Here is a 24,498-nt window from a genome sequence, read left to right on the forward strand (position 1 = left end):
TAGGACTGACTGCAGGACTAAAGAGAATGACCTGGTCAAGTCACTCCAAATTTAGTCCCTGCGCCCATGTCTGCCCAGGCGCTCCCAGCCGACGTGGCCAGGAGCACCTCAGACACGACGAGGATGGCTACCAGTCGTACTGCACCGTCTGCTGCCAGAAGGCAATGGGTTGCTGCTACTGTGTAGCAATTCTGTACCGCGTCTGCCAGCACCCAGGAGACATACAGTGACGGTTACCTGAGCGGGCTCCATGCTTGCCGTGGTATGGCGTCTGCACAGGTAACTCAGGAAAAAAGGCGCAAAATGATTGTCTGCCGTTGCTTTCACGGAGGGAGGGAGGGAAGGGGGCCTGACGATATGTACCCAGAACCACCCTCGACAATGTTTTAGCCCCATCAGGCATTGGGATCTCAACCCAGAATTCCAATGGGCAGAGGAGACTGCGGGAACTGTGGGATAGCTATTCACAGTGCAACGCTCCGGAAGTCGACGCTTGCCTCGGTACTCTGAAAGCACTCCGCCGAGTTAATGCACTTAATGCACTTAGAGCATTTTCTGTGGGGACACACACACTTGAATATATAAAACCGATTTCTAAAAAAAACTTCTATAAATTCGACCTTATTCCGTAGTGTAGACATACCCTGAGTGACTAGACTAAGTCAGTGGTAGAGACAGAAACAGAACTTAAGTCTCTTAACTCCCAGTCCTATGTTCAACCTAGTGGGCCACAGCTATCCTCTGAAAAGCTCATTGTGAGACTTAAAGAATGGTTATACTTTGCTTCCTTGTCCTTGGATGAAAGGTGCTAATATATATATATATATATATATATATAAAGCAAATTATAATTTTATATAAATATAAATTATTTTGTTTAATTGTGACTAGAGAGGACTGTGAGGAACTTCAGATGGGCCTACCAAAGCTATTTTACTAGACAACAAGTTGAAAGATGAAATGTTTTGTTTACAAAAGCAGGGTTGTGCACATCAGAAGGATTTATTTGAACTAATCAAACACACTGTCGGGTTCTAAATTAGCCCCACGGAAAAAGACATGGGCATCATTACAGACATGTCAATGAAAAGTATTGCCCTAATGACAGCATGTGTAAAAAATGGGATAGAAAATAATACTGAAAATATTGTGATGCCCTCACCTGGAATACTGTGTTCAGTTCTGGTCACCCCCATCTCAGAAAACATCAAGCAGATATTAAAGTTCAGAGACAGGCAACAAAAGTTATTGGATGCACAACAAGACTTTATCTATGAGGAAAGATTGGAAAGGCTGTGAATGTAGTTCAGAGAAGAAATAAATATGAGGCCACATGATAAAGGTATAAAAATAAGGATAGAAAAGGTAAATTGAGCACCTTTATTTACTCTCTTTCATAATACAAGAACAATGGGATATTCAGTGTGGTTTAAAGAAAACAAACATAAAATTGATAAAAATGAATAGTTTTTTACACAACTGATAATTAACTTGTGGAACACACTGCCACAAGAGATCACTGAGGCCAATAATTTTGTAGAATTCATAAAATTGCATGTACGCACAGTGACAACAGTTGTAATGAAATGAGATAGGATGAATAATCTTTTAGAAAATATAAACCTTCATGATTCAGGGCATAAGCAGACAACTACCTAAGGGCTTGTCTTCACTTAAGTGTAGACACTACAGAAAACAATGGGGGAGAGGGTGTTTCTCCCATCAGCGTAGGTAATACACCTCCCCGAGAGGTGGTGCCTAGGTTGACAGAAAAAATCTTCCATTTACCTAACATTTACCTAACACAGGGAGTTAGGTCATCTTAACTACACTGCTCAGGGATGAGGATTTTACATACCCCTGACTGATGTACTTAAACTAATCTAATTTTCTAATGTAGACCAGGCCTAATAGAGGTCAGGAGAGAAAGTTATTCCACAATTTTCTATTATGTGGTTTCTTGCACATGCCTATGAAGTATCTGGTACCTACTGGTCATTGTCAGAATCAAAATACTGTGCTTGATAGACCAGGAGTCTGATCCAGTATGGCAATGCCTATAGTCACAATATAAAAATCATGTTGGAAAGAAAAATAATATGTCCTCTTGAGAAAAACGGTGTGCAATTTCTGTTAAAAGAATGTCTTTTTAATGACCACATTAGAGAAACAATTGATGTTTGTTGGACAAGATTGCACAAATGAGTAGGGTTTCTTTGTAAAGAAAGCTGCAAGGGCAGGGGGAAAAGACTCAGAAGTTATTTCTGGTTCTCCAGATCTTACGAATTAGCAAATCTTTTCATACTGCATTTTCATAGCTAGTCTGCTAACTTTTCTTCCACCCCACCCCAGTCGGCACAGCTGACACCACATCTAATAATGCAAACAAAACTCCATCTACATCTGACATTCATGCAGGCTGGTAATATACTGTGCAGTTGATTATAAAGAAAACCAACCCACTTGCGCTAGTGTTTCAATTCTCTGTTTTATGCTAACCCGAAAAAGTAGAAAGAGACATCTAACCCACCAATTTGGGAAGTTGCATTTCATTACCGATATTTACTCTGGCTGCAGGAGATTCAGCCTTCTTCCACTTGCTGAAACATGAAAGGTTCCTTATTTTCATTAGTGTTGCTATCTTGCACAGAGACTGTATCAAAGGTATCAGAAGGTTTTACATTACTGTACTGAAAATTATCTTCTCAAACTTTAAAATGAAAGTAAATCCAAAGTAATTAGTTATAACTGCATTGCTTCGCACTAGTTGAAATTAAATGGTAAATATTTGAAGTAATAACAATTAAAAACTAAGATAGCTTTCAAAGTGCTGTTTCCATGGAAAATCCAAATGAAAATCCAATACAAATCCTGATTAAAACCTAACCAACCAAAACACTGCAGGTTACCGAGATTCCAGTTAAATATGACACATGAATACCTGACAGGTTTCAATTCCAATTCTATTTATGTCAGAATGATCCATTAATATTAAAGATTAAATTACCAGAATTTGAGCAATACAATTGTTCTGTGTAGCTAGACAAGTCATCTTAAAATTTGGATCAGAGAAAGCATTCACTCAAATGTCAAATGCTACATTTATAGACGACCAAAAGTGCATTGCATCTTGTTCTGTCATCACCTATTGACTAATGCTAACAAAAATTACTGGAGGCAGGTGACATGCCACTGTCTAAATCCTGTTTTTAAAAGTGGCAGCAGAATTCAAAAGTCAGTAGAGTATAATTTTCATTGCAATGTCACCCACTTTTCACGGGGTTCAGTTCAAGATTTTGTGAATATGACAAAAAATCTCCCTTACTGTCTGTAATCCTTGCATTATACCATTTGAGACTTTATCATGCTACTCTTGTTTTGGAGGTGTTCATGACATAATACATAAATTTAGTAGTTTGATCTGGTTGTGCTTCTACTTATTCTGAAATCTGTCTAATTTCAAAGGGTAAGTATGTAATCCTAACAAAGAAAAGTTACTTTCAACGTCCAAAAAATAGCCTAATTTCATTTTAAAGTTTAATAATTAATGCATTATAATGGCAGTTGCCCCACAATTTCCAAAATTTAAGCAAACTAGAGTCCACTGTATGTTGGAATTTCTGAGAATAAATTTGGATAAAATCACTTTCATTATCTACTGAAGAGTATATCAAAGGTTAGGATAAATCATAGTCCTACAGTTCATCCAAGATTCTGCGTTTATATATTGCTTTATACATATTGTGACTCAGACAGTTTCTGAAGAACTGTGAACTTATTCAATTAAATCTCAAAAATACTTGCCTTCATTGCACTGTATCTACCTGGATATAGCCAGTGCTTTAGCCTCATTTTCCTAAGCACTAAATTTCACCCTTAAATTAACAAAAATACAAATAAATAACAACTTAGGAAGCAGACTCACAAAAGCTTTCATTTTTTCTACCTTCTAAAAAGAAATTTTAATACACACACATCTATAAATGGGAAAATGATAACTGAACTTATGATTATTATTATTTCCACGGAGGGGGGGGTCCATTAATCTGTATGACTTGAAATAGCCATGCATTGCTGAAATGCAGACCTTCCGCAAATGCAGACTGCTGCAGTCCTTCTTCCTCATATACATTAGACATGTCAATTTCCTGACCAATTTCCTGAATGATCTATTTTTATTGGGTCAATATGTCTATTTTAGGAATAAAACAAGAACAATTTTTAATTGCTGATCTAAGCCTTTGAAAGAAGCTAAAGTCATGCACAAAGCCAAACCAAATCTATACTGGGTTTGAGGAGCTGATGACACTCACATACACTACTATACAAACTTGATTAGCAAACTCCTCATTTCACACGTCAGCACTATGTACTCTTTGACATGCAGTAGTCTTTGACATGAAGTAATCTACTATATAGTTTAAGGGTATCACTCAAAGCCCACTGAAGTCAATGTCCATTGACTTCACAGAGCTTTAAATAAGGGTCAATAGGTGTGGAACAATAACTTTAAGATCTATTATAAAAAGTATTTTAAAGTCCACTATTTTCTAATTATAGACACAAAAGAAAATTGCAAACTACTAAGTATTTAATTACCATAATTTTGTAATTGCTGAAGAATTACTCATACTGCAAATCAGGATGCATTCCCCACCCCATCCCCATATTTCTAAAAAAATCCTTAATTTAAATGATATATTCGAAAAGTATTTTTCTCAATATACCGTGGAGCAAAAAATAAAACAGTGCTTTCCTTTTCTAAATAATTCAACATGGAGTAGAAACCTCAATATTGTTTTGAAAACATGTTATGTAATATTGGGAGAAAGGGAAGACTCTAGAAGGAGATTTTTAATTCCTATTTTCTTTATGCTGATGCTGCACAAATTCAATTTCAGGAAAATGTCATAAGCAATGATTGTATGACAAATAAAAAAAAATGGAAGTAAAAAAGAGAACACAGGTCCCTTATCAGTACCTTTTGTTAAAAAAAATATTGTGTATGCAATTTAATTTCCTTGAACCCAGCCCTTGCACTGATATTTTTTTAATTATTTAACTGTTTCAGCAATGTAATTTTAAAATAATGTAAAAAAATGCTGCTGATTTTATTTGTATGGTTATGTTCCATTATTTTGTATAGCTGCATTTTAACAAATGTTACCATTTAAAATAAAATAGTTATAATTTAAGCTATTTTATTTTATTATTTTGGACTGACCTTTCCACATGTCTACTTATTATGGCTCACTAGTGTGATTATGTGTGTGAATGTCATGTTTGCCCCTACCATTTTCCATATGCTCTGCCTCACCAACACTGCCATCCGGCGTAGTCCTTTCGTAGTTGTCCTCTGGGAGTGGAAGGGCACCCAGTCTTGGCCCTGATGAACTCTTACTGCTTGGTGTTTCTGACTCCTCCAGACCGCTGTCATAGCAACTCTGCAATGACCCTTGATGTGGGTCCTGAGGCTGACTCACAACAGAAAACGTCACTCTACGAAATGGCTGCAAGAGAAAAGATTCTGAATGTCACTGAAAAGTTAGGTCTTTGAACAAGTGATTCTCAAAACATGACTTATAACATACTAATATCTTAATGTTGACTAACTGAACATAAAACTTTGAAGTTTTGCCTAATTTAAAATAAACAATTTGTACTCTTTGACTTTGCACGAGGAATGTCATGGATTTTTCAGTTTGCAACACTATCAAGTACCTTCATGCAGTCTGGCAATAAATCTGTTTCAAAAAACCTATATCAGGTAAGAGAGAAACTATACAAGATTTACAAGATAAATGCTCAAATTTGAATTATGTTGTGGCAGCTGGTAACACTAACACACACATAGACCTTTTTAAAATCATTGTCTGTGGTTTTGGAAGCCCATCCACGTAAGAAAGATAACAGAAACAGAAATGTTCAGTTTCTCTTAGCTCTTTTGCAATCAAATTTAATGCCTGGAGATTGGGTGTGCTGCCAGCTGACTTTATAAAGCCTTTAAAGTACCACTGGCACAGCTGAAACCAGATGCTTCCACTGGGACCATTCAAATGTTGACTATTATGGATTTGAGTTCATTCAAAATGTCAGATATTACAGAAGAAATAATTGTCACTGTAAAAGTTTACCTATTGAATTCTGACATTCAAGAGTATACCAAGAAGTGGGTGAGTTCTACTCTCAACATTTAGAAGACACTTAAATGTAGACTGGGGATTAAAAAAAAAATAAAAAGCTAGGTGTCTACCTCCCATTGAAACATACTAGACATTTCAGTTCATTTTAATGAAAGTTGTTAGATATTAGGTTTTTGAAATATTGTATCAGTAATAACAAACAATAATAATACATTTAATTTACTATTAATAAACTGTATTTTTAGACTGCAACAAAACCTATAACACTAGAAAACTAGACTATATTTTAATCTTTAATCTATTTGCACATGACACTCTTGTTTATTAGTGTATATTAGTAATATAATCACTGTTACTAATATACACTAATAAACAAGAGTGCCATGTGCAAATAGATTTTAGATTAAAATATAGTCTAGTTTTCTAGTGTTATAGGTTTTGCTGCAGCCTAAAAATACAGTTTATTTATATATATATAATCTCACCTTGCTGTCATCTTAACAATCATGTTGACATTATCACTTTGGATTTTCAAAGCACAGTGCAAACATGAATACTAACAAAAGCTACAATCCTGCAAAGAGATGAATGAGACTCTATAGGTTTAAAGATGGGTCCCTTTGTTTGGCTTAGGCATGCTTTGAAGGTATAATGCAATATTTAAGTGCTAATGTTCAATAGGTTGGTAACTAGGTAGCATTATGGATATAAACTAATAAACAACAACTCCTGGAACAAGTAAATCAGCACCAATTATAAACGTGATTGTTGCTGTTAATATAAGAAAAATTTGAGGTTAACAGACCTGTGGTATTGTCATGGTTAATCTTCAAACATTTAAAGTTTGCTTATATTTGTTGCTATAGAATGCCGGTATGTCAGTTTTACTCATGGCTGTACAGTACATCCACTATGCGAAGAGAGGAAAGTGTAAACAGTGCAAAATGGGGCAAATAAACCACAAAAGACGTGGACAGCCATTAATACTAAAGTGGGAGAAGGGGACAGACAACAATAGAGAGGGTTAGAGCCTCTGTGCAGGGACCCGGGCCTTGTGTGATCTAAGCTTCTTTTACCCTGAGGAACCTCAGCAAGGTGGATTTTGATGGTTATATCCCTTGCCACACCACAAGACCAGAAGCCCCTCCTCCTTAAATGGAGCATTCTGCAGAAAATCATCTCATTGAACCTCATAGGAATTTTAGAGCCCTTCCCAAGTGTTTTAAAACAGTAGGGTAGAATAAGGCCCTTAATATTCTGAACGGTGAGATGTTTGGATCATTTGTATTCCATGTCATATGTCAGATTACATATTATGTTATTTGCTATTAACAATTTACTCATGTAGGCATATGGTCACATATACCTTGTATTTAAGTAATGGTAAAGTCCTTTATCCTTATAGTTTTAGAGCTGAGTAACTAGCTAACATGTTATCTTTAGTACTGAAGAGAGCCACTTCTACTCAGTGCATTTTCTCACTCCATTGGACTTTAAAAGAATTTTAAATGGATGCCAAACACAGATATGTGTTTTTGATAATCTGCCATTTTTCTCTACCATGACTTTTTTCAGATAATTTAAGAATACTCTCAAACACAAGTGTGAACTATATGGAAAGTTACGGATAAGTAAAGATTGCTATTCTCGTTGACAGAACTCACCGGCTATTTCCACTGTTCTGACATGGTTGCTATATTCATTTCTTCACTTTGTGACCATGTAAGGTGACTGGTTGCCTGATTTTATTACATTGGAGATGAGATATTTTTGTTTTGGAAAATATGGGCATATTATTTCGTAAAGAATGTTAAAAGCTCCTAAAACATTCCAAACTGGTGATATACTACTGCCCAGAAAACAACTCAGTTGTATTAAAACCGGGGTAGGAGGAAAAGGTTTGTGCCAGTTATAAAGGTTTTCAGAATAAGAAACACAAAATGCAGAATGTACTTAAAATAAGTCTATTTACCTATTTAAGTTTTATACACAACTGACCAACTTCCTATCGCTCTAAGGGGAAATGAAAAGCAAAAAGAGAGTGTCAACAGAAAATGATGCTCCCAGCTAAACAATTAAAACATCAAGACCTTTTTAAATAAGGTTAAACTATGATGTGTAAGTAAAAGCTGTCAGTGTATTCTGAGCTCTAATAATTTCAATATTCTTTCATTTTAATACACAGCATTATGCTTAGAGGGACAAATCCTGCCCCTCCCCTACTGCTACAGGGGGACCCCTGGCAGCCGGTTGCATTTGTTGCACACCCTCTTTGCAGCACAGAGTCCTGGGTGGACAACAAGAAGCAGAGCCAGAGAAACTACAACTATTTGAACTGTCCCTATGTACAGTAAGGGATGAGGCATGTAAAGCCCTGTGGAAGCCTTTATGGCATCGCCGCCACAGTTGCTCCAAGGCCTATAAGAAGGATTCCTTTCCTCCCACCCCCAATTTATCTACCCCGGGCCCAGCATCACTACTCGGGCTGGGTCCTGGGCTCAGGTTTGGGGTTCAATGAACTGGCCTCCTAATAGTACTTTGGAGCCTGCATACAGTGAAATTCCATTCATAATCAATTAAAATGAAAGGCTTGAGTTTTTCAATGCTTTGCAAGGCACAAATTGAAAATCCGGTAATAGTGAACCTGTGCTTATGCTGAGGTTGCTCTGTGGCAGGAAAAGTAACTTAGTTATAAGATGATTCCACTGCAGTTATTTTTAAATAACTCAACTCCTCTTATTTCTAGCTTTGGAGCAGGGCTGACACACTGAACTGAAAAGTAGGAAGTCACTCAGTGTTTACATATTCTGTAACCTGATACTTCTTAACTTTTCTCCTTCCCCCTTGAGCTGGTTTTATATTTTCATTTATAACAACAACACTACACTTACTCAGGTGAGGTATTATGTTTAGAGAGGATGGCAGGAGCAACTGAGCAGTGCAGTGGAGAGCTCCTGAACCAGTGCTGCACAGCACATGTCTTTTGTACTGCGACTTCCCTTCTGCCTTAGCAGGAGTGCAGCAAAATAGCAGCTTTTTAGAGTAGAATATGTAGAACCTCCACACGGTGAGTAAATGTAACCTGGGCTGAGTGCAACCCCCACAGAGAGACATTGAATGAGCTTCCGCCAGGTGGATGGGGAGAAGAGGCATTCCAAATTCCAATCCTGGTGAAGAGCGGTGGTATGTGACACACTGCACTACTAAAGGTACAGAATAGCTGTGAGCAATTTGGTGTGATCAATGACTCGAGAGCTCTACAGTCTGAGTCACAGATCACAGCATTAACCTCACATTGGCTAAATCCATCAGTTCATACAGAAAACTTACCAGAGGAAGATTGAAGAGAAATATATTTCCCCTACCTAACTCCCCAAATGAAGAAAAAGGTTGCAATCCTGTTCCTGCTGAAATAAGTGATAAAACTCTGCTCAGTGTAGCATCCATAGTACATGAACATAGAAAAAGGAAGACATTCCGTTATCTTGCCGACAGCTGTGTTGCTGAGGTGCAGTGTGTCTGTCCGAGCCAACGCTCCCCTTAACCTCATGTTCATTTGGCAGAATATGCTATAAAAGTGAATGCCTGAAACTACAGTAAATAGTATTCTAAAAAATACCCCAACATTTAAGATAGGAAGGGAAGAAACTTTGTTTTTCGTCAAAACAGCATGTGTACATAAAACATATACATGCATCTGTTTTTTTGGCAAGAGGAATGCATTCTGCTTCCTGGCTGAGATAATATATAAATATGCATGTCTTATGGTTAAATCCTGCCTTGAAAAATGTGTATTGTAACATGCTGCAGTGAAAGCATCCTATAACGTGAGATACCAGGCAAGCAGGATAACTCATATTCACCCTCACAGTAAACAGTAAAACATATAAAAGAAAATACACTAAAAAGTACAAACAAGACAAATATATACAGTTACAGAAAACTGCAAAGGGTGGGGAGAACTCCAGATGATGTAAACTGGTGCAACTCCATTAATTTTAGTTGATTGACATGGAGCTTTGCTGATTTGCACCAGCTGATAAACTGGCCCTTTATTTTGTGCATGATGATTAGCATACAGAGGTGTGAGGATAGGTCTTACTGTTCTGTTAAATGCTTTGTCTAAAGTAGGGTTCAAGGAGTGATGGTAGCATGTATTAGCTAAACTCCCACTGACTGCACCACTGTTTTACGAATCCCCTTAGATGTCTTCTCAGCTCATTATTTAGACTAGAAGGTGTTTGGTGCAGGGATCATCTTTTTGTTTTGTGTTTGTACAGTGCCTATTACAATGGGGTCCTGGTCCAAGTCTGAAGCTCCTAGGTGCTACCACAATACAAATAATAATAAATTATGGCACTATGCAGAAAAATGTGCCTATATTTTGACCCAACTACATACCCCTTCCCACAAATATATATATCTGGATTCAGACTTAGATGCTGTTCTGGAAAATGGATATAATCTATCAAACCAGGAGTTATCTGCAAGACAGACTGGGTGATCAGATCAGGGCCCATAACAAATTAGGGTACATCTGCACTGCAGGTGGGAGCATGCTTCCCAACATGAGTAAACAGACCTATGCTAGCTCTGCTGTAGCTAGCATGCTAAAAATGGCAGTGTAGCCAGGGATAGCACAAGGCTGCAGCTTGGTCTAATGAATGAGTACAACCTTGCCCCAGATGCCCATGGTATGTACTCATGCAGTTAGCCTGAGCCACTGCCCATGCTACCCCCAGCTACACTGCTATATTTAGTACGCTAGCTAGAGTGCATCTGTCTACTCATCTAGGAAGTATGCTCTCCTCTGCAGTGTAGAAATACCCTAAAGGTCTGATTCTTCCTACAAGGTGCTAAATACAATTACAAATTAGCTGAAGTTGGTGGTGTTCTGAACCTTACAGAGATGCTCAGCACGTTGCAGGGTCTGGCCCTAAAACGCAAAGAGCGTGCCCCTCATCCCAGATTCCACCATCCCAGGAACCACTCATCCACAGCTCTGACCATCGATAACTGGAGAGTATGAATAAGGTTATGGTAAATCAAGAAAGTGGTGGAAGAGGTGTGCTTTGTGATTTTGCCCCCCTCCCCCAAACTCCTTGCCACACACACTTTTTCTGTTTACCACTAGGCAGAAGAAGTCACTGAAATACCAGTTTGAGGCAACTTCTTTGCAATTCCCCCATTGGGTATTCAATCCCAAAGGTTTGTATTGCCACCCACTCCTAGAGGTGCTGCTTTAAAAAGGGGAGGCCTACTCAGAGGTATGATGAATTAGCGCATCCCCCTTTTCCAGTTAGCACCACTTCTTTGGGGTCACCTTGTGCCAATGAAATCCTACCCATGCTGATTTGCCCTATCACAAGATCCAGAATAATCCGATTGTTACTAAAAAAACCCCAAAAAAAACCAAAAAAAGGGAAATCTCTTTTTTCATTTAAATTATTGCTTATTGGTTTTGGGGTCTTGTGGAGTGATGCCTTTAATGAGGTGTGAGGCATTCTCCACCTAGAAGATGTGAATAGATATCAGGGATTTGAGACCTCCCTGCCCTTCCCATATTGTTAAAGGAATAAAGTTCCCAGCTAGGTCACGACAGACAGAAAGGAAATCCTAAAGGAGATGAAAAAGAGGAATGTGGTATGGAAAAGGTTGAAAGCCCTGAGTATGGTTATTACTGTTTATTCTCTACATTTAAAAATATGATGAAACTTTTTTTGAATTATTAAAAATTAACATTTTAAAACACATTCAGGTTTTAAAGTTGCCATTTTTCTCTAGTGCTAGTCTGAGTAGGAATTATCTGTCACAAAATTAACACACATAATATTCAGTTCAGTACAGCCCATTTAGCCCATTCCAATGAATTTAAATGAGTGCGATATAATTCCAGCAAAATCCTTTCTCCAAGAACGATGTGCAAGTTAATTGGTATTTTGTAGCATTTATTACACATTTAGAGACAATGCAGACATTAGAATTCTGAACTCTATATTGCAGGACTTCCAAGAATCAGATCTTCACAGTCAAATGTATTAAAAATGTTCCATGTATCTTGCCTCATGGAGTAAGATCATGGCCTGTACTTCCCCAATAAAAAGGAACAGACATTGATGGCAATATGTTTGCTATCAGAACAATTAAGGAGCATTGATGTTGATTAATTCAGTACACATTAAAAATAGAAAATTCTGGACATATATATGCTGTTCACCATGACCTTTACAATAATCCACAACAAGATGCCAAGCGCCATATAACTGGAATAGTATAGTCTATATACTACTGGATCAGGACACTACTAATCCTAAGAAAACCAAAGTATTACATCTTTACATACTTCGGAAAAATCCTGACTTTCATTAACTGGGGGCACTTGGAATTAAGGCTACAGATATAGTTCACCTTTATGCAAAACACAAAACTGTAGGGTGTTCACATTTTTTTTTAAAGTACTGGAAATGACCAGGAATGTATGTTGACCTACATATATTATGACCCTTTCAGTAAACATATTTAATTAATGATATTACTGACATGAAAATTCACTTTACACATTCATAGAATCATAGAATGTAAAGGAGAGGGATCTGCAGGAGTTTTGAAATGATGGTTCCAGTAGCCCCCACTCTGGGCAGGGTGCCAGGATATGCAGGTCATGACCAGGTTGTGACTGGTCAGCCCAGTGCTATTCCTGCATCCTTTGTAGTGACACCATGCAAGAGGGATCTCTAGGATCACATTCAGATGGTAACAGTAAGGCATCTCTGTTTGACCCTGGGAAGGAGTAGTCCAGTGACAGTGGAGTAGGACAAGTGGTGAAGTGTAATATTCTCTAAATGGCACTGCCAAGGAAGGATGTCTTTATGTGATTCCAGCCTAATGTTCCATTGGTACAGATGATGTCCCCAAAGAGGATCTCAATGGTTCTGTGAGAGCATACTTTGGTCTTGTAATCAGCACCATGGTCAGTTCAGGTGCCTTCATTGGTGTCAATGCTGGTTGTGTCTATTTACCTAGCACTAATCTCTTGGCAAAGGACTTAGACTCCTATCCCTGGAGAAGTGATATTTTTTCTCTCTGTGGGGTGGTGCCTCTCTACGCTAGGAGCCATGTTTGACTTCCTCTCGGCCCTTCCTGTTAGCCTCAATCTTCTATTGGGGCACCAGTGCCAGCTCCAACTGTGGCATCCACCCTGACGCATCCTTGAAGAACAGTATTTATGCATCAGCTGCAGTGGAGCAGATATGGATGTTTATGACAAATAAAGCTCATAACTTCAATTCATATACATTAATTTAAGCATGACTCCTTGCTTAGATCTAGATCTACCTAACCTTTGAAGTTTTAAAACACAGCCATTTGTAAATTAAAATGATTGGTGGTGGGGGGGAGGGAGGGGTGGAAAGCAGACACTAGTTGAAATACCCCAGAAAGGACAAAAACTAAAACTTTGTCCTAGATGTCAGCAGTGAAATTTCGATTACCAATTTTTATTACAAAGCCTACCTAGGGGCTTTAAACCTGGAGAAAAATAAATATATCCTTAACTATGGCGTTGCTCCTGATACATTCATAATGAGATTACACAGGCAAATTGACACAAGAGTCTCCAAATGCTTGGCAAATATGGCAACATATCATTAAGGGCTTTTATGTTTCAGCTGTACCATTTCCAATGCCCAGTGATTCTACTAGCATTGGGAATCAACATGATAAAGCTGCTCCAGACCCAACCAAACTGACTTGCTGCTGCTCAGCATTTCTTCCCTACCCAAAAAAATTCTTGCTAATACTGCAACTCAGTAAATGGAGTGCAGTTGTGTCTGTTCATGGTCCTCCTCATCCTCAGCTCACACATTGCTGTCCCCCACATGCTCTGCTAACAGGGCATGGATATTGATAACTCTGCCACTGACTGTGTCTGCCCACAAGGGAAACCCCTGCAACTCTCCTTCAAATTTGCCCACAAGGTAAATAATGAATTCTTTCCTGTTACTCCTTAGTCTCATGAACCATGCTTCACCTCTCTCCTCCACTCCACCATAGTAAAATTAATCTCAAGACAGAAATCCTGCATGACACCCTACTGCTTCCACAATTTAAGCCATTTTAAGGATTTTTGTGGTGTACATCACCTTTCACCCTGCACTGACTGAGATAAATTATACCCTACATGACCAAGAAAATTAAATCACATTAATACTTTTACCTTCCGAGGGATGGCCAACCCTAATTTCAGTTACCAGTACCTTGGATGTATACAGGAAGATTAGACAGAAAGATAAAGCAACAGTAGTAGCTGCATCATACTTAAGCTTGACACATGCTTTCCATGACATAAGACAGAATTGTCCTCTAAAGTCCCCAGTATATTTTTTCTCCCCAGTTTTCCTTCTATTGCAAGACTTGCTTGCACAAAGAGGTCTGCCAACTAGTTTTTCAATCTGGATTGGAGACTGTTTTTGAAAACTCCCTTTTCAATTTTAATTCTGTTTGGTGAGTGAGATCAAGAATCTTTTATGTACTGAGGGTTCCTCACGAGTTAGGTCTCCAGAACACTCTTTGCACATATAGATGGATCTGAATCTGGAGTGCGCACAATGCACTTTCTTTAAGTTTTAATGGAGTAAACCCAGTATTCTCCTTTTTTAACACTATTGTACTTTTGGAAAGTATCGACTAATTGGTACCTTATTATTATTTGTAGCAGAGAAAAACATTGTGTCTCCTGGTATCTCTAAATTATTTATTGACTGTGCCCTTTCACCCATTTCCCTAGACTCTGCACAGCAATTATTACAAACTTTTTTTACTCCAATGTGATTCAAGTTCCTCTTCAGGTGTACCTGTACTGTAATGGAAGGGTGGATGAATGAGTCCTTTCTATATTTAATTGAGATCCAGGTAATTCAGAAATTAATTGCCAACCCTTTGCTGTTACAGAACCTATCTCTCAACTGCAACTGTACACCAGGATTTGGGGGAGGGGTGTGTGTATATATATATATATATATAATATATATATATTGTGACGGACAAGGCCATATGGCTATAGAAAAATAGTGGGAGATAGTTATATTAGCTCCAGGTGAAACAAATCCCTGCTACCAGGATAAGTTAAATGGCAGCTGCTCCGGTCAATTAAGACACCTGGGGCCAATTAAGAACTTTCCAGAAGGCAGAGAGAATGCTAGGTTGATTGGGACACCTGAAGCCAATCAGGGACTGGCTGAAACTAGTTAAAAGCCTCCCAATTGGTCAGGTGGGTGTACATGTCAGGAGCTGTGGGAGGAAGTTGTGTGGTTGGAGAGACTGAGCAGTACACACCATATCAAGCACAAGGAAGGAGGCCCTGAGGTAAGGGTGAAGTGGAGCTTGAGGAAGTGAGGGCTGCTGTGGGGAAGTGGCCCAGGGAATTGTACATGTCCTGTTTCTAAAAGGTCAGCTACCATAGCTGATATTATTAGGCTCCCTGGGCTGGAGCCCGGAGTAGAGGGTACATGGGCTCCCCACACTTTGCCTTGTCCCTGATTAATCACTGAGACTGGGAGACAACAGAGGCTGTGCAGGGGAGGATAGCTTCTCCTCACTTCCCTAGCTGGCTTATGATGAAAATGGTTCAGTAGACTGTAACCCTTATCTCTAGAGAGAGAAGTGTTATGTGGAGGGTCACAGTGAGCTTCTGAAACTAGTGAAATCTGCCAGGGACCCACGGAGACAAGGACAGAGCTTTGCCACAATATATATAGATATATATCTTGGGACTGAATGTATTTGTGTAAATAAGGAGTAACTCTGGTGTAAAACTGGTGAGCCAGGGAACAATCTTCATATATATTTATGATAGACATACATAATGTGGCTGGCAGGCTATTGGAAGCCTGACTATTCGAAGCCTGTCTGGTTTCTGGAGGAACTTTGTCAAATAAAATCACTTCTCAACTTTACCTTGTGGACCAATCTGGTGGCTGGACAAACCCAAGATTGGGAGGAGGGGCACTGAATAGGTTAAGGCACCTTTGCTCACATTCCTCAAGATTCCCCAAGCACAATTAGGATGCAACCCAGGATCTAGCCCATTTTGCCCAGGTGTATTAGACTACACAAGAACTCTGATTATTCCCCAACTTACACCAGTTTTACACCTGCATTACTCCTTATTTACACAAATACATTTGGGCCCAAGGTATGTGGCAGTCAAGAATCAGGTCCATGAAGTCTGCAGCATCAGAACTGCACTCATGCAGCAGCACTGGTTGACATCCCAGCAACTCTTACTCTCCCTGCTTTTCCATAAGACCTAACAAGGAAGGGTAGGAATTCAGACAACCACAGTGATACTGACACTGAAATTTAGTATCACTTAAATTCAGTGATAACAGCAGCCATTACCATCACCGTACTAAAATGATTATTGCTCACTTTCGTTGGTGTTTTACTTATCTTCATTACTTCCACTGCTGTTTATCCAACCACAGATATTTGAAAATGATGCTCTAAAGCTAGATGAAGATATTATGAGACAATCACCACTAGTCACAGAGAGTCAATAATGTCAAATGATAGTGAGATAAATATAATGACATTGATATGTGTATGGGACAGATCTGCAGAGTGGAAGAACAGTAATATCAACTAATCATGCAAATTCAAGGTGTTTCTTTAAGCATTGGATTTTTGACAAAACATGCAATTATATTTTTCTTTGTATTCATTCTTAATTGCTAGCAGCTTGTTAAAAGACTAACAAACAAAATATTAATGCACAATTACTCTTCTCTATGAATGCATTCAACCCACACAACTCTTTGTTTCCCCTTACAGTCACACATTTCTATCATTCTAAATTCCTATTGTGTTTAATGTACAACTGGAAAATTAAACAGACATTATTTTTTTCAGTGAGAAGCCTGTAACACCTTAGAGAAGTACTACAACAGAAAAAGAGAGCAGAGAAATACTTTGACAAGAATAAAGTCCTTGATTATTAGCTACAATCATTAACAAATGAAGATTGCATATAATGGTTGAATAAAATGGTAATAAAGACCCTATAAAGACACTATATCAGAAAGAAACTCAAGGCTTGTCTATATGGCCCTGCAGTTCAGACTCTGGTGGCTGGACTGCTCCTAAGTGAATAAGCACAATAAAAGAAAAGTTGGGACATTTGTTCGTTGATGTTGACAAGGGCGATTCCATTTTAATTATTTATGCTCATACTTCATAATGTACTAGTAAACATACTGTAGTATATTTTGTAAAAAAAAAAAAAAAAAGAAGTCTTAGTAATCCAGCAACTTGCTACAGTCCCTGCTATTAAATCTGTGCTCATATGGTGTAGCCATGGCCGGTATTTTATGAGAATTACAAGGTTGAGGATTAGTGGAGAATAGGTTAGTGAGCTTTCACTTTGAAATATCATCAGAAGGGAATCCAAACCATCCACTCTGCAGCCATCCTAGCCAGCAGGGTCCCCATCCATGTTGTCTAACCTTAAAGTCCTCCTTCTCTCCTGATTCCCCCTTGTTTTGCTCCACACACCTTCCTGAAAATCACCTTTCTCTTTCCCATTATCTGACATGTTTAGCCCCTTTCTCTCTCTCTCTCTCTCTCTCTCTCTCTCTCTCTCTCTTTTCTTAGGCCTTACAACTTTCTTTCCCCTCACTCCTGCAACCAATTACAGATGGAGTAGGGGGCTTATTGCTGCCATTTGGCATCGCTATCACCTAACCACTAAATATGCTCTCTGCTCATGGCACCCCCTCAATTTCCCCAGCTTTGTAGTGAGATGCAGAGATTGAGTTGGAGCCAGGAGTGGAACTGAGAAGCAGAGAGCATGCTGAGTGAGCAAAGATAGGACTCTCAGCTGCCAGACATGCCTAGATGCAGCCAGGAGGGTGGTCTCCAGGAACAGATGAGAGACAAACACTTTTTAAAAGTTCTGACAGCTGGCCAGAAAAGCAAGAGATTCATGAGGGAAGTTGGGGAGCAGAAAAAGAACCACAAGATGAATGTTAAGTAGATCTGCCTCCAGCTCAAGCATCTTCTTGTTTTGTGATAGTCCTATGATAGTGGCAGCAGAAAAGAGGCACACAAAGAAGCAGAGGGCATATGAGACATTCCATTACAGCAATTACAGCTATATGAGGAGCTGTGGTGGAGGTGGTTGAAATGACTGTTCATGTTCTTTTTGCCTGCTTCCAGAAATACATTTACTGTCAGATTGTTGTTTCAGTGTCTCACCATTTGGGCTGTTACAACAACCAGGCACCTGGAGTGTCCTCTTTTTCAAATCTAATGGAAAGGGAACATGATTAGTAGTCCATTGGTCTTCCCAACTGTTTTTATATTATTTTTTTAACATTTTTATATCATGCATCTTTATCATATTTCTCCTTTTCCTTTCCAGATGATGCTAAGGTTTTTGTGTAGGGAAGTGCAATTTCACCGAATCTAGTATTTTCTTCAGATCCTTGTACAGAATCCACTCCCACTCCCCACATGTCCTTCCAATAATTTTCATTGAATTCATCTGAACATTTTGTTTGTTTCTTTCCTGTCTTTTTTTTAAATGTAGCATCCCAGGTGATGGAGATGCATTAATTTATATAAGTGGTACTAAAATATATTCCAGATTACTCACTTTTTTGTAGAGATGAAAACTTTACTTTTGAACTTTCCACAGTTATGCCTACATCATTTTTCCTGAGCGGTTACAACTAGTTGAGAAACCATCAATGCATATGGGTAGTTTAAACTGTTCTTTTCAGCGTGAATTACCTTGCACTTGTATGCAACCGTTGTCTTGTCTAAAGGGCTATAAGTGTCTAGGTCTTCTGGAGTTCCTATCTCTAACAGTGTAGCCTACATTATGTGTTCTTGGGGGGGAAAAATTCTACTTCACATCCACCCGTGATCAATTATATAATTTAATAACTATATTAAACACTGATCCTAGTACTAATCCATTTTAGTCTTGACCTCTTTCCATGATGACCTTTGGCCATTTAGTCCTGCTTTAACTCCTTACCAGTTTTCAATAGGACTTTCCCCCTCACTGTGTGTTAACCAATCCTTAGTAGCCTTTTCTGATTCTTCATAACAAAAATCCTTTCAAAGTCTAGGGCCTTGTGCTTTTCCACTCCATTGTGTGGCTGTGAATAAATCATATGCACCAGTTCTGCCATAGCTACTATTTTAGCTCCTCCATGCAGACAAATTCTAGTTGCTTGTGCAAGAGTGTGGAAGCAGGTGGGAAAGGGCTGAAAGAAAGAAATAGCTCTCGCATCTCCTTTGTATACATGTAGCCCCCTGTCCCACAGAATTTTGTTTTCTTCATTCAGCAAATACAAGGTTCAAGAAAGCATCAGTAAATGACAGCAATGCTAGAAACCTCAAAGGGGAGTGGTGGGAAGGGCGGCAGTATGGACATGCCCCCTCCTGGTCCACACCTGGTAGGAGCTGGAGGATGTCACATGGCAGTGTGGAGCAAGATACACCCTTTTAACCTCCATGTCGTCATAATGCAGCCCACTAAGCTGCATCGGGCTGACAAACACAACTTGGCTAGTTGGTTTGTCCTAATCATATCATACTCAATAATTCTGTCCTTAATGATTTTGCATGACATTGACATTTTCTATGGATATGTTCCCCTCTGCTAATTTATACTACTTCATCCAATTTTCCACTCTACATCCATATTTATTTTAATTGAACTCACTGTTGAGACAGGAAAATCTACTCTGCATACTCTGGATTAGTAACTTCCCACAGCATCACTTTAATAGCAACATAAATTAGTTCTTGCTAAAACAAAAAGAAAATCATGTGTTAAGGTTTATGCATGGCAGCTGGGAAAAAAAAAACTACCCAAAATAAATTCTGATAAGACGTATGTAACAAAGTGGCAAAGCTCTTTTGTTAAGTTGACTCACCCTGTCACCCTGGAGTGAGATGCTGATTTATTGCTACTGATTCATTTTGGCAGAAGTGGCTTGTTAACTCCACCTTGGGAATAAAGCACATGGGAATGGATCTTTCGGCTGAAGGAACAAGGTGGGATTCTCAGCTGTGCCTCTAAAAGTAGCAGCCCGGATGGCCTGTTTAAGTTATGGAAGCCACTCCCCTGCTGCCCTATGTGCTGTTATTCTGCACCGTGTAGTATCCTGCCCCTGACAAGCCACTCCCACCCCTTAGTCCTGTCCCCAGCATGCCCCCTACACCAGGGCTTGTGAAGAGACCTAAGAAGACGGTTTTATGACTGTTTTCCATAGTGCAACCCTCCCCTAGCCAGACATGGGGTTTTAGTGTCTCTTTATGCTGCTCTGGCTCTTTTAACAAGTGTAAAAGGGCTGGAGCAAGGGTGATGCTCTCAACCCTCATGTCTACTACAGAAAGGATCTCTGAAGGGAAAGGTTAGGGAAAGACTTACCAGTAGATTAACATTTATGTTTTTATTGTTATTAATTACCAATAAAGCCAAATCCCAAGAAGGAGGTAAATCTGGACTAAATACAGTAAGCTAGATTGTGGCTTTTAAACCACAGCTGCAAGTATGTAGTCACTACACACATTTTGCCTCAGCTAAGCACAATATCTCCTAATGCTGTTCTTTGTGCAATCATTAAGATGCAGTAGCTTGCATATCCCAGTGTGCCAGTCTTACTCTACAGTGTGGAATTGGGGGCAAAACCATGTCCTTGTCCACTTCCCCCCACTTTTTGGAGTCCTGTTTTCCAAGATAGTTTGTAGGGGTGATCAATCTTTGTGCTCCTCAGACCACAGGAACTGTTTTGTTAGTGTGTCATCTGAGTGTAGCCTTCTTGGCTTGTGCAGAGGCTGTTCAGCCATTTAGAAGCTCAAAGTGTTGAGTAAAAAGTGGTTTTTTTGTTTTTGTTTTTTTTTGCATAGTAATGATGTTTGAGAAACTATATATATATATATATATATATATATATATATATAATAATCTGCCTGTGAAAATGGTTTAATGCTTGTATCGTGTGCTTAATTTTGTGCAGATTATATACTCTCAAAACATATATATACAAGTGTATAATATAAACCATTTATATATGGTTTATAGTATATACTTGTAAAAGCCTGGAAATGTGAATTTTGATAACATGGGAACAATTTTGTTCTCTTCCATTTGGCCATGAGAATATTTTTCCTGTGTTTTCAATTATTAAGTTTTATATAATGAAACAGCACTGGATGTCAGTTGAAATGAACTAAACAAGTGGCAGAGTTCCCTGACCCAAAGAATCTATCGCCTAAAGGCACAGTGGATTCAATACAGTTAGCACACTAACAAACAGGCAGTATGCTAAATAATCATTATAGCTGAAACCCACCTAGATCTATAATGATTTTAAAGAGTTTTCTGAAAGACTGGGAGGGAGCTGGCATACACTAATAGGGAGGTTGGTCTGTAAAAACTGGTCAGAAGGATACTAACGCCACAAGGTATGTAGTGGACAAAAGACATAGTAAGCAGAAAATGGATTTGAAATTAAAATTCCTGACCATGGCTCAAGGTGAGTACTGGCAGAAGAATCGGGCCTCAGAGCAGTAACTCCAAATTAAGTCACATGCACTCCTAAATGCAGGGTTGTATCTCTTTTATCTTAAAAATATCGTAATGAAAAGCTGCATAAACAAATATTCTGAATTATAGTCCACCATTCTACAGAAAATATGAATTTATTAAAAATACTGCTGAAGCATCATGCTAAGTCACTCATTCTTCATCACCAGAACCATATGCTAGTAATTAGCAATAAAAGCAGTCACAGACAGTTGTAGAAGAGTGTTTTATGGGATACAGGGTTTCAGGTCTCAGAGACAGAGAAGCCCTGATAAGTAAGACGTGTGCCATCCTGGAAGTAAACAACAGAGTTAGGTCTGGCCTAAGTGCCTTGCTGGAGATTCCCTTTGTGAAGAGGAATCCCCAAGTGGATTGGATTTGGCACATCTGGCTCAATGCCATCACCATCAATCACAGCCAATTCATGGGGGGAAGGTGGTGTGGATGGAGTGTTTTTGCTTTTTTGGTGATCCCTGGCTGACACAGTGGACCACAGGGGTCTGGTGTACCTCTGAGGCTCTAAATAACATAAGGAGACACACACAGCTTCTCTTTAGAATAGAACACTCTTGTGGGAATATAGCAATTAGTTAAGTACAATGAACTCAATGGAGCTACCTGACCATTATTCTGTCATTTTTCTATAAAAAATATGAGATTGCTCTGAGTAGTGTTGTAGAACACCACCCAGCAGATAGAATTTAGCATACACTCAACAATATTTAAAACTTACTTCTTTTATATTTTGTGTAGCATTAGTTCACAGGACACATTTAGGCTCTGATTCTGCAAAGTGATCCATCAATGCATCCCGTTACATCTGTACAGAGTCTCACTGAAAGCAATAGGTCTCTGGAGAGTGTAAGTTTGCACGAGCTCTTTACAGGATCAAATCTTAGCATTGCCAAAAGTGTACAGCTGAAGTGTAAACCAAATACCCATAGACACACATTTCTGCCAAAAAGTTACCTGAAATATAACTATTTTTTACTAGCTCTCAGTTATCACAGAAAAGAAAAGAAAAGAAAAAAGAGAAAAACACCCCCCCACACACACACAGTCCACCCCCCAAAAAATTCCCACAACAACAAAAACTTGCAATTAAATTATTAAACACGTTATCGAGGGCAAGAAATAATGACCTATGGGGCACCTCATCTTCTCAGTAATGAAAAACATTCTTGCTGCTGAGATTAGATGAGACATTTTGAATACTCTTGCCATTAGATCACAGTGTTCAATATAAGGTACATTAGATGAACTGGGAAAAAAATAAAGCATCAATAAAGATTTGAATTATTGATATGTACATTGCAACAAAGCTGATCTGTTTGATTCTTGAGTTTCACCTTATGCTTGATTTCACTTTCTACACTGACGTTTTTGGTTGTTTTGTTTTTAGTAATTATTCTCAATAAAAGACAGGTACAGTCAGGCCCAGATTTGTTAAGGTATTTAAGCACTGCTGTGCTCAGTGTTGCAATACGTAACTGATTTAGGAGCCTAAATCTCATTTTCAAAAGAGCTCTAGGCACTAAGGAATCTAAACTACATCAACAGTCTATAGAGCTTAGAGACCCAAGTGCCTAAATCCCATGTGAAAATTAGATTAGGCTCCTAAATGCATTGTGCAATGCCTAAATACCTTCAAAAATCTGGGCCTCAGTGTTTACACAGTCTGTAGAGCAAGATCTGTTGAAGCAGGTATACAGATAAATAGATTCTACCCTCTTGTGGTCTAGCAATACCAAACAATGTCATGAACAATTCTCAAATAAGAGTGATTATTTTTTGCTATCAACCTAGGCTGGGGAACAAGAGGTGAAAGGCTCAGTATGCCACTACTAGTTTTCAGAATCATCTAGTCTTCCATGTTTGTTTACTTTTAATTATAAAAATGTTTCTCAAATATGCAAATTTTAAATATATCAAGTTAAACAGTTTTTTTTTAAAGGAGTCAGATCATTTTATGAGCATTGATAACATTTGCTATCTGAGCTAAAATAGTAAAGGTATCTCAGGCTTCAGAACATGTCAGGAACAAACAAAAATGTCTTCATGTACAGTCCTAAACATTAGCAAGTTATGGCTTGTTTTCATTTTCTTCTGAAACATAAGGTATTATGATAATAATCATGATCATCATGGTCATGAAAAAGCATGAATGAACATAAAAGTATAGCTTATGTAATGTTCCATAATTTTATTTCTTAAAAATAGGAGTAGGGAACATTTCCTATATATAGGAAAGTATAGCTTTATTGGAAGAAATGTGTTTTGAGGAGGCACTTAAAGGAGGACATGATAAAGGAGTAGTTGTAGAAAAAAATCATGGATTCGGTTCTGAGTCTAGACACTGGCTTCTCAGGATCCCTATGTAAACAGACAATCCTTTAGAGAAAAAGACACACCCCCCAAAAAAAGTGTAATTTTTGTTTTCCTAACTTGATTTCTCACATTGCTTTACAATGATGAAAAGTCCTTAAAAGAAATTGTAAACTTATTATAAATTACAGTGTCTTTATGGGAGAATGTTCATGGTGAATGAGTATACAAGGCAATATATATTTTTGATGGACAATTTTAAAATCTCAAAAGAGGCCAATTCCATGTACTTTCCAAATCTATAAACAATTAAAACCATTTTTTTTTCAAATATGAGCACCTAAATTAGAGACCTAACTTCATATATAGGCAAATGTGGCCCCATTTTCCAAGGTGCTGGTCACTCATAAGTCCTGGTGACTTCATGTT

General features: G+C 38.4%; 1 protein-coding gene across 5 annotated transcripts in view; it reads right to left on the reverse strand.

Moving 5' to 3' along the window:
- Nucleotides 1–24,498, reverse strand: part of PCDH7 (protocadherin 7) — a 392,778-nt gene that overhangs the window by 212,478 nt on the left and 155,802 nt on the right. For 2 of the 5 annotated variants that reach the window (XM_073342323.1, XM_073342326.1), the window contains exon 2: nt 5,294–5,510. The exons of 1 other annotated variant lie outside the window; for it this stretch is intronic. In XM_073342323.1, coding sequence (XP_073198424.1) covers nt 5,294–5,510 — 217 coding nt within the window. The remainder of the gene's footprint in view (nt 1–5,293; nt 5,511–24,498) is intronic. 2 more of the 5 variants (XM_073342325.1, XM_073342324.1) reach the window with 2 other exon arrangements.

Source organism: Lepidochelys kempii, chromosome 4 (genome assembly GCF_965140265.1).
Source record: "Lepidochelys kempii isolate rLepKem1 chromosome 4, rLepKem1.hap2, whole genome shotgun sequence".
Classification (NCBI taxonomy): domain Eukaryota; kingdom Metazoa; phylum Chordata; order Testudines; family Cheloniidae; genus Lepidochelys; species Lepidochelys kempii.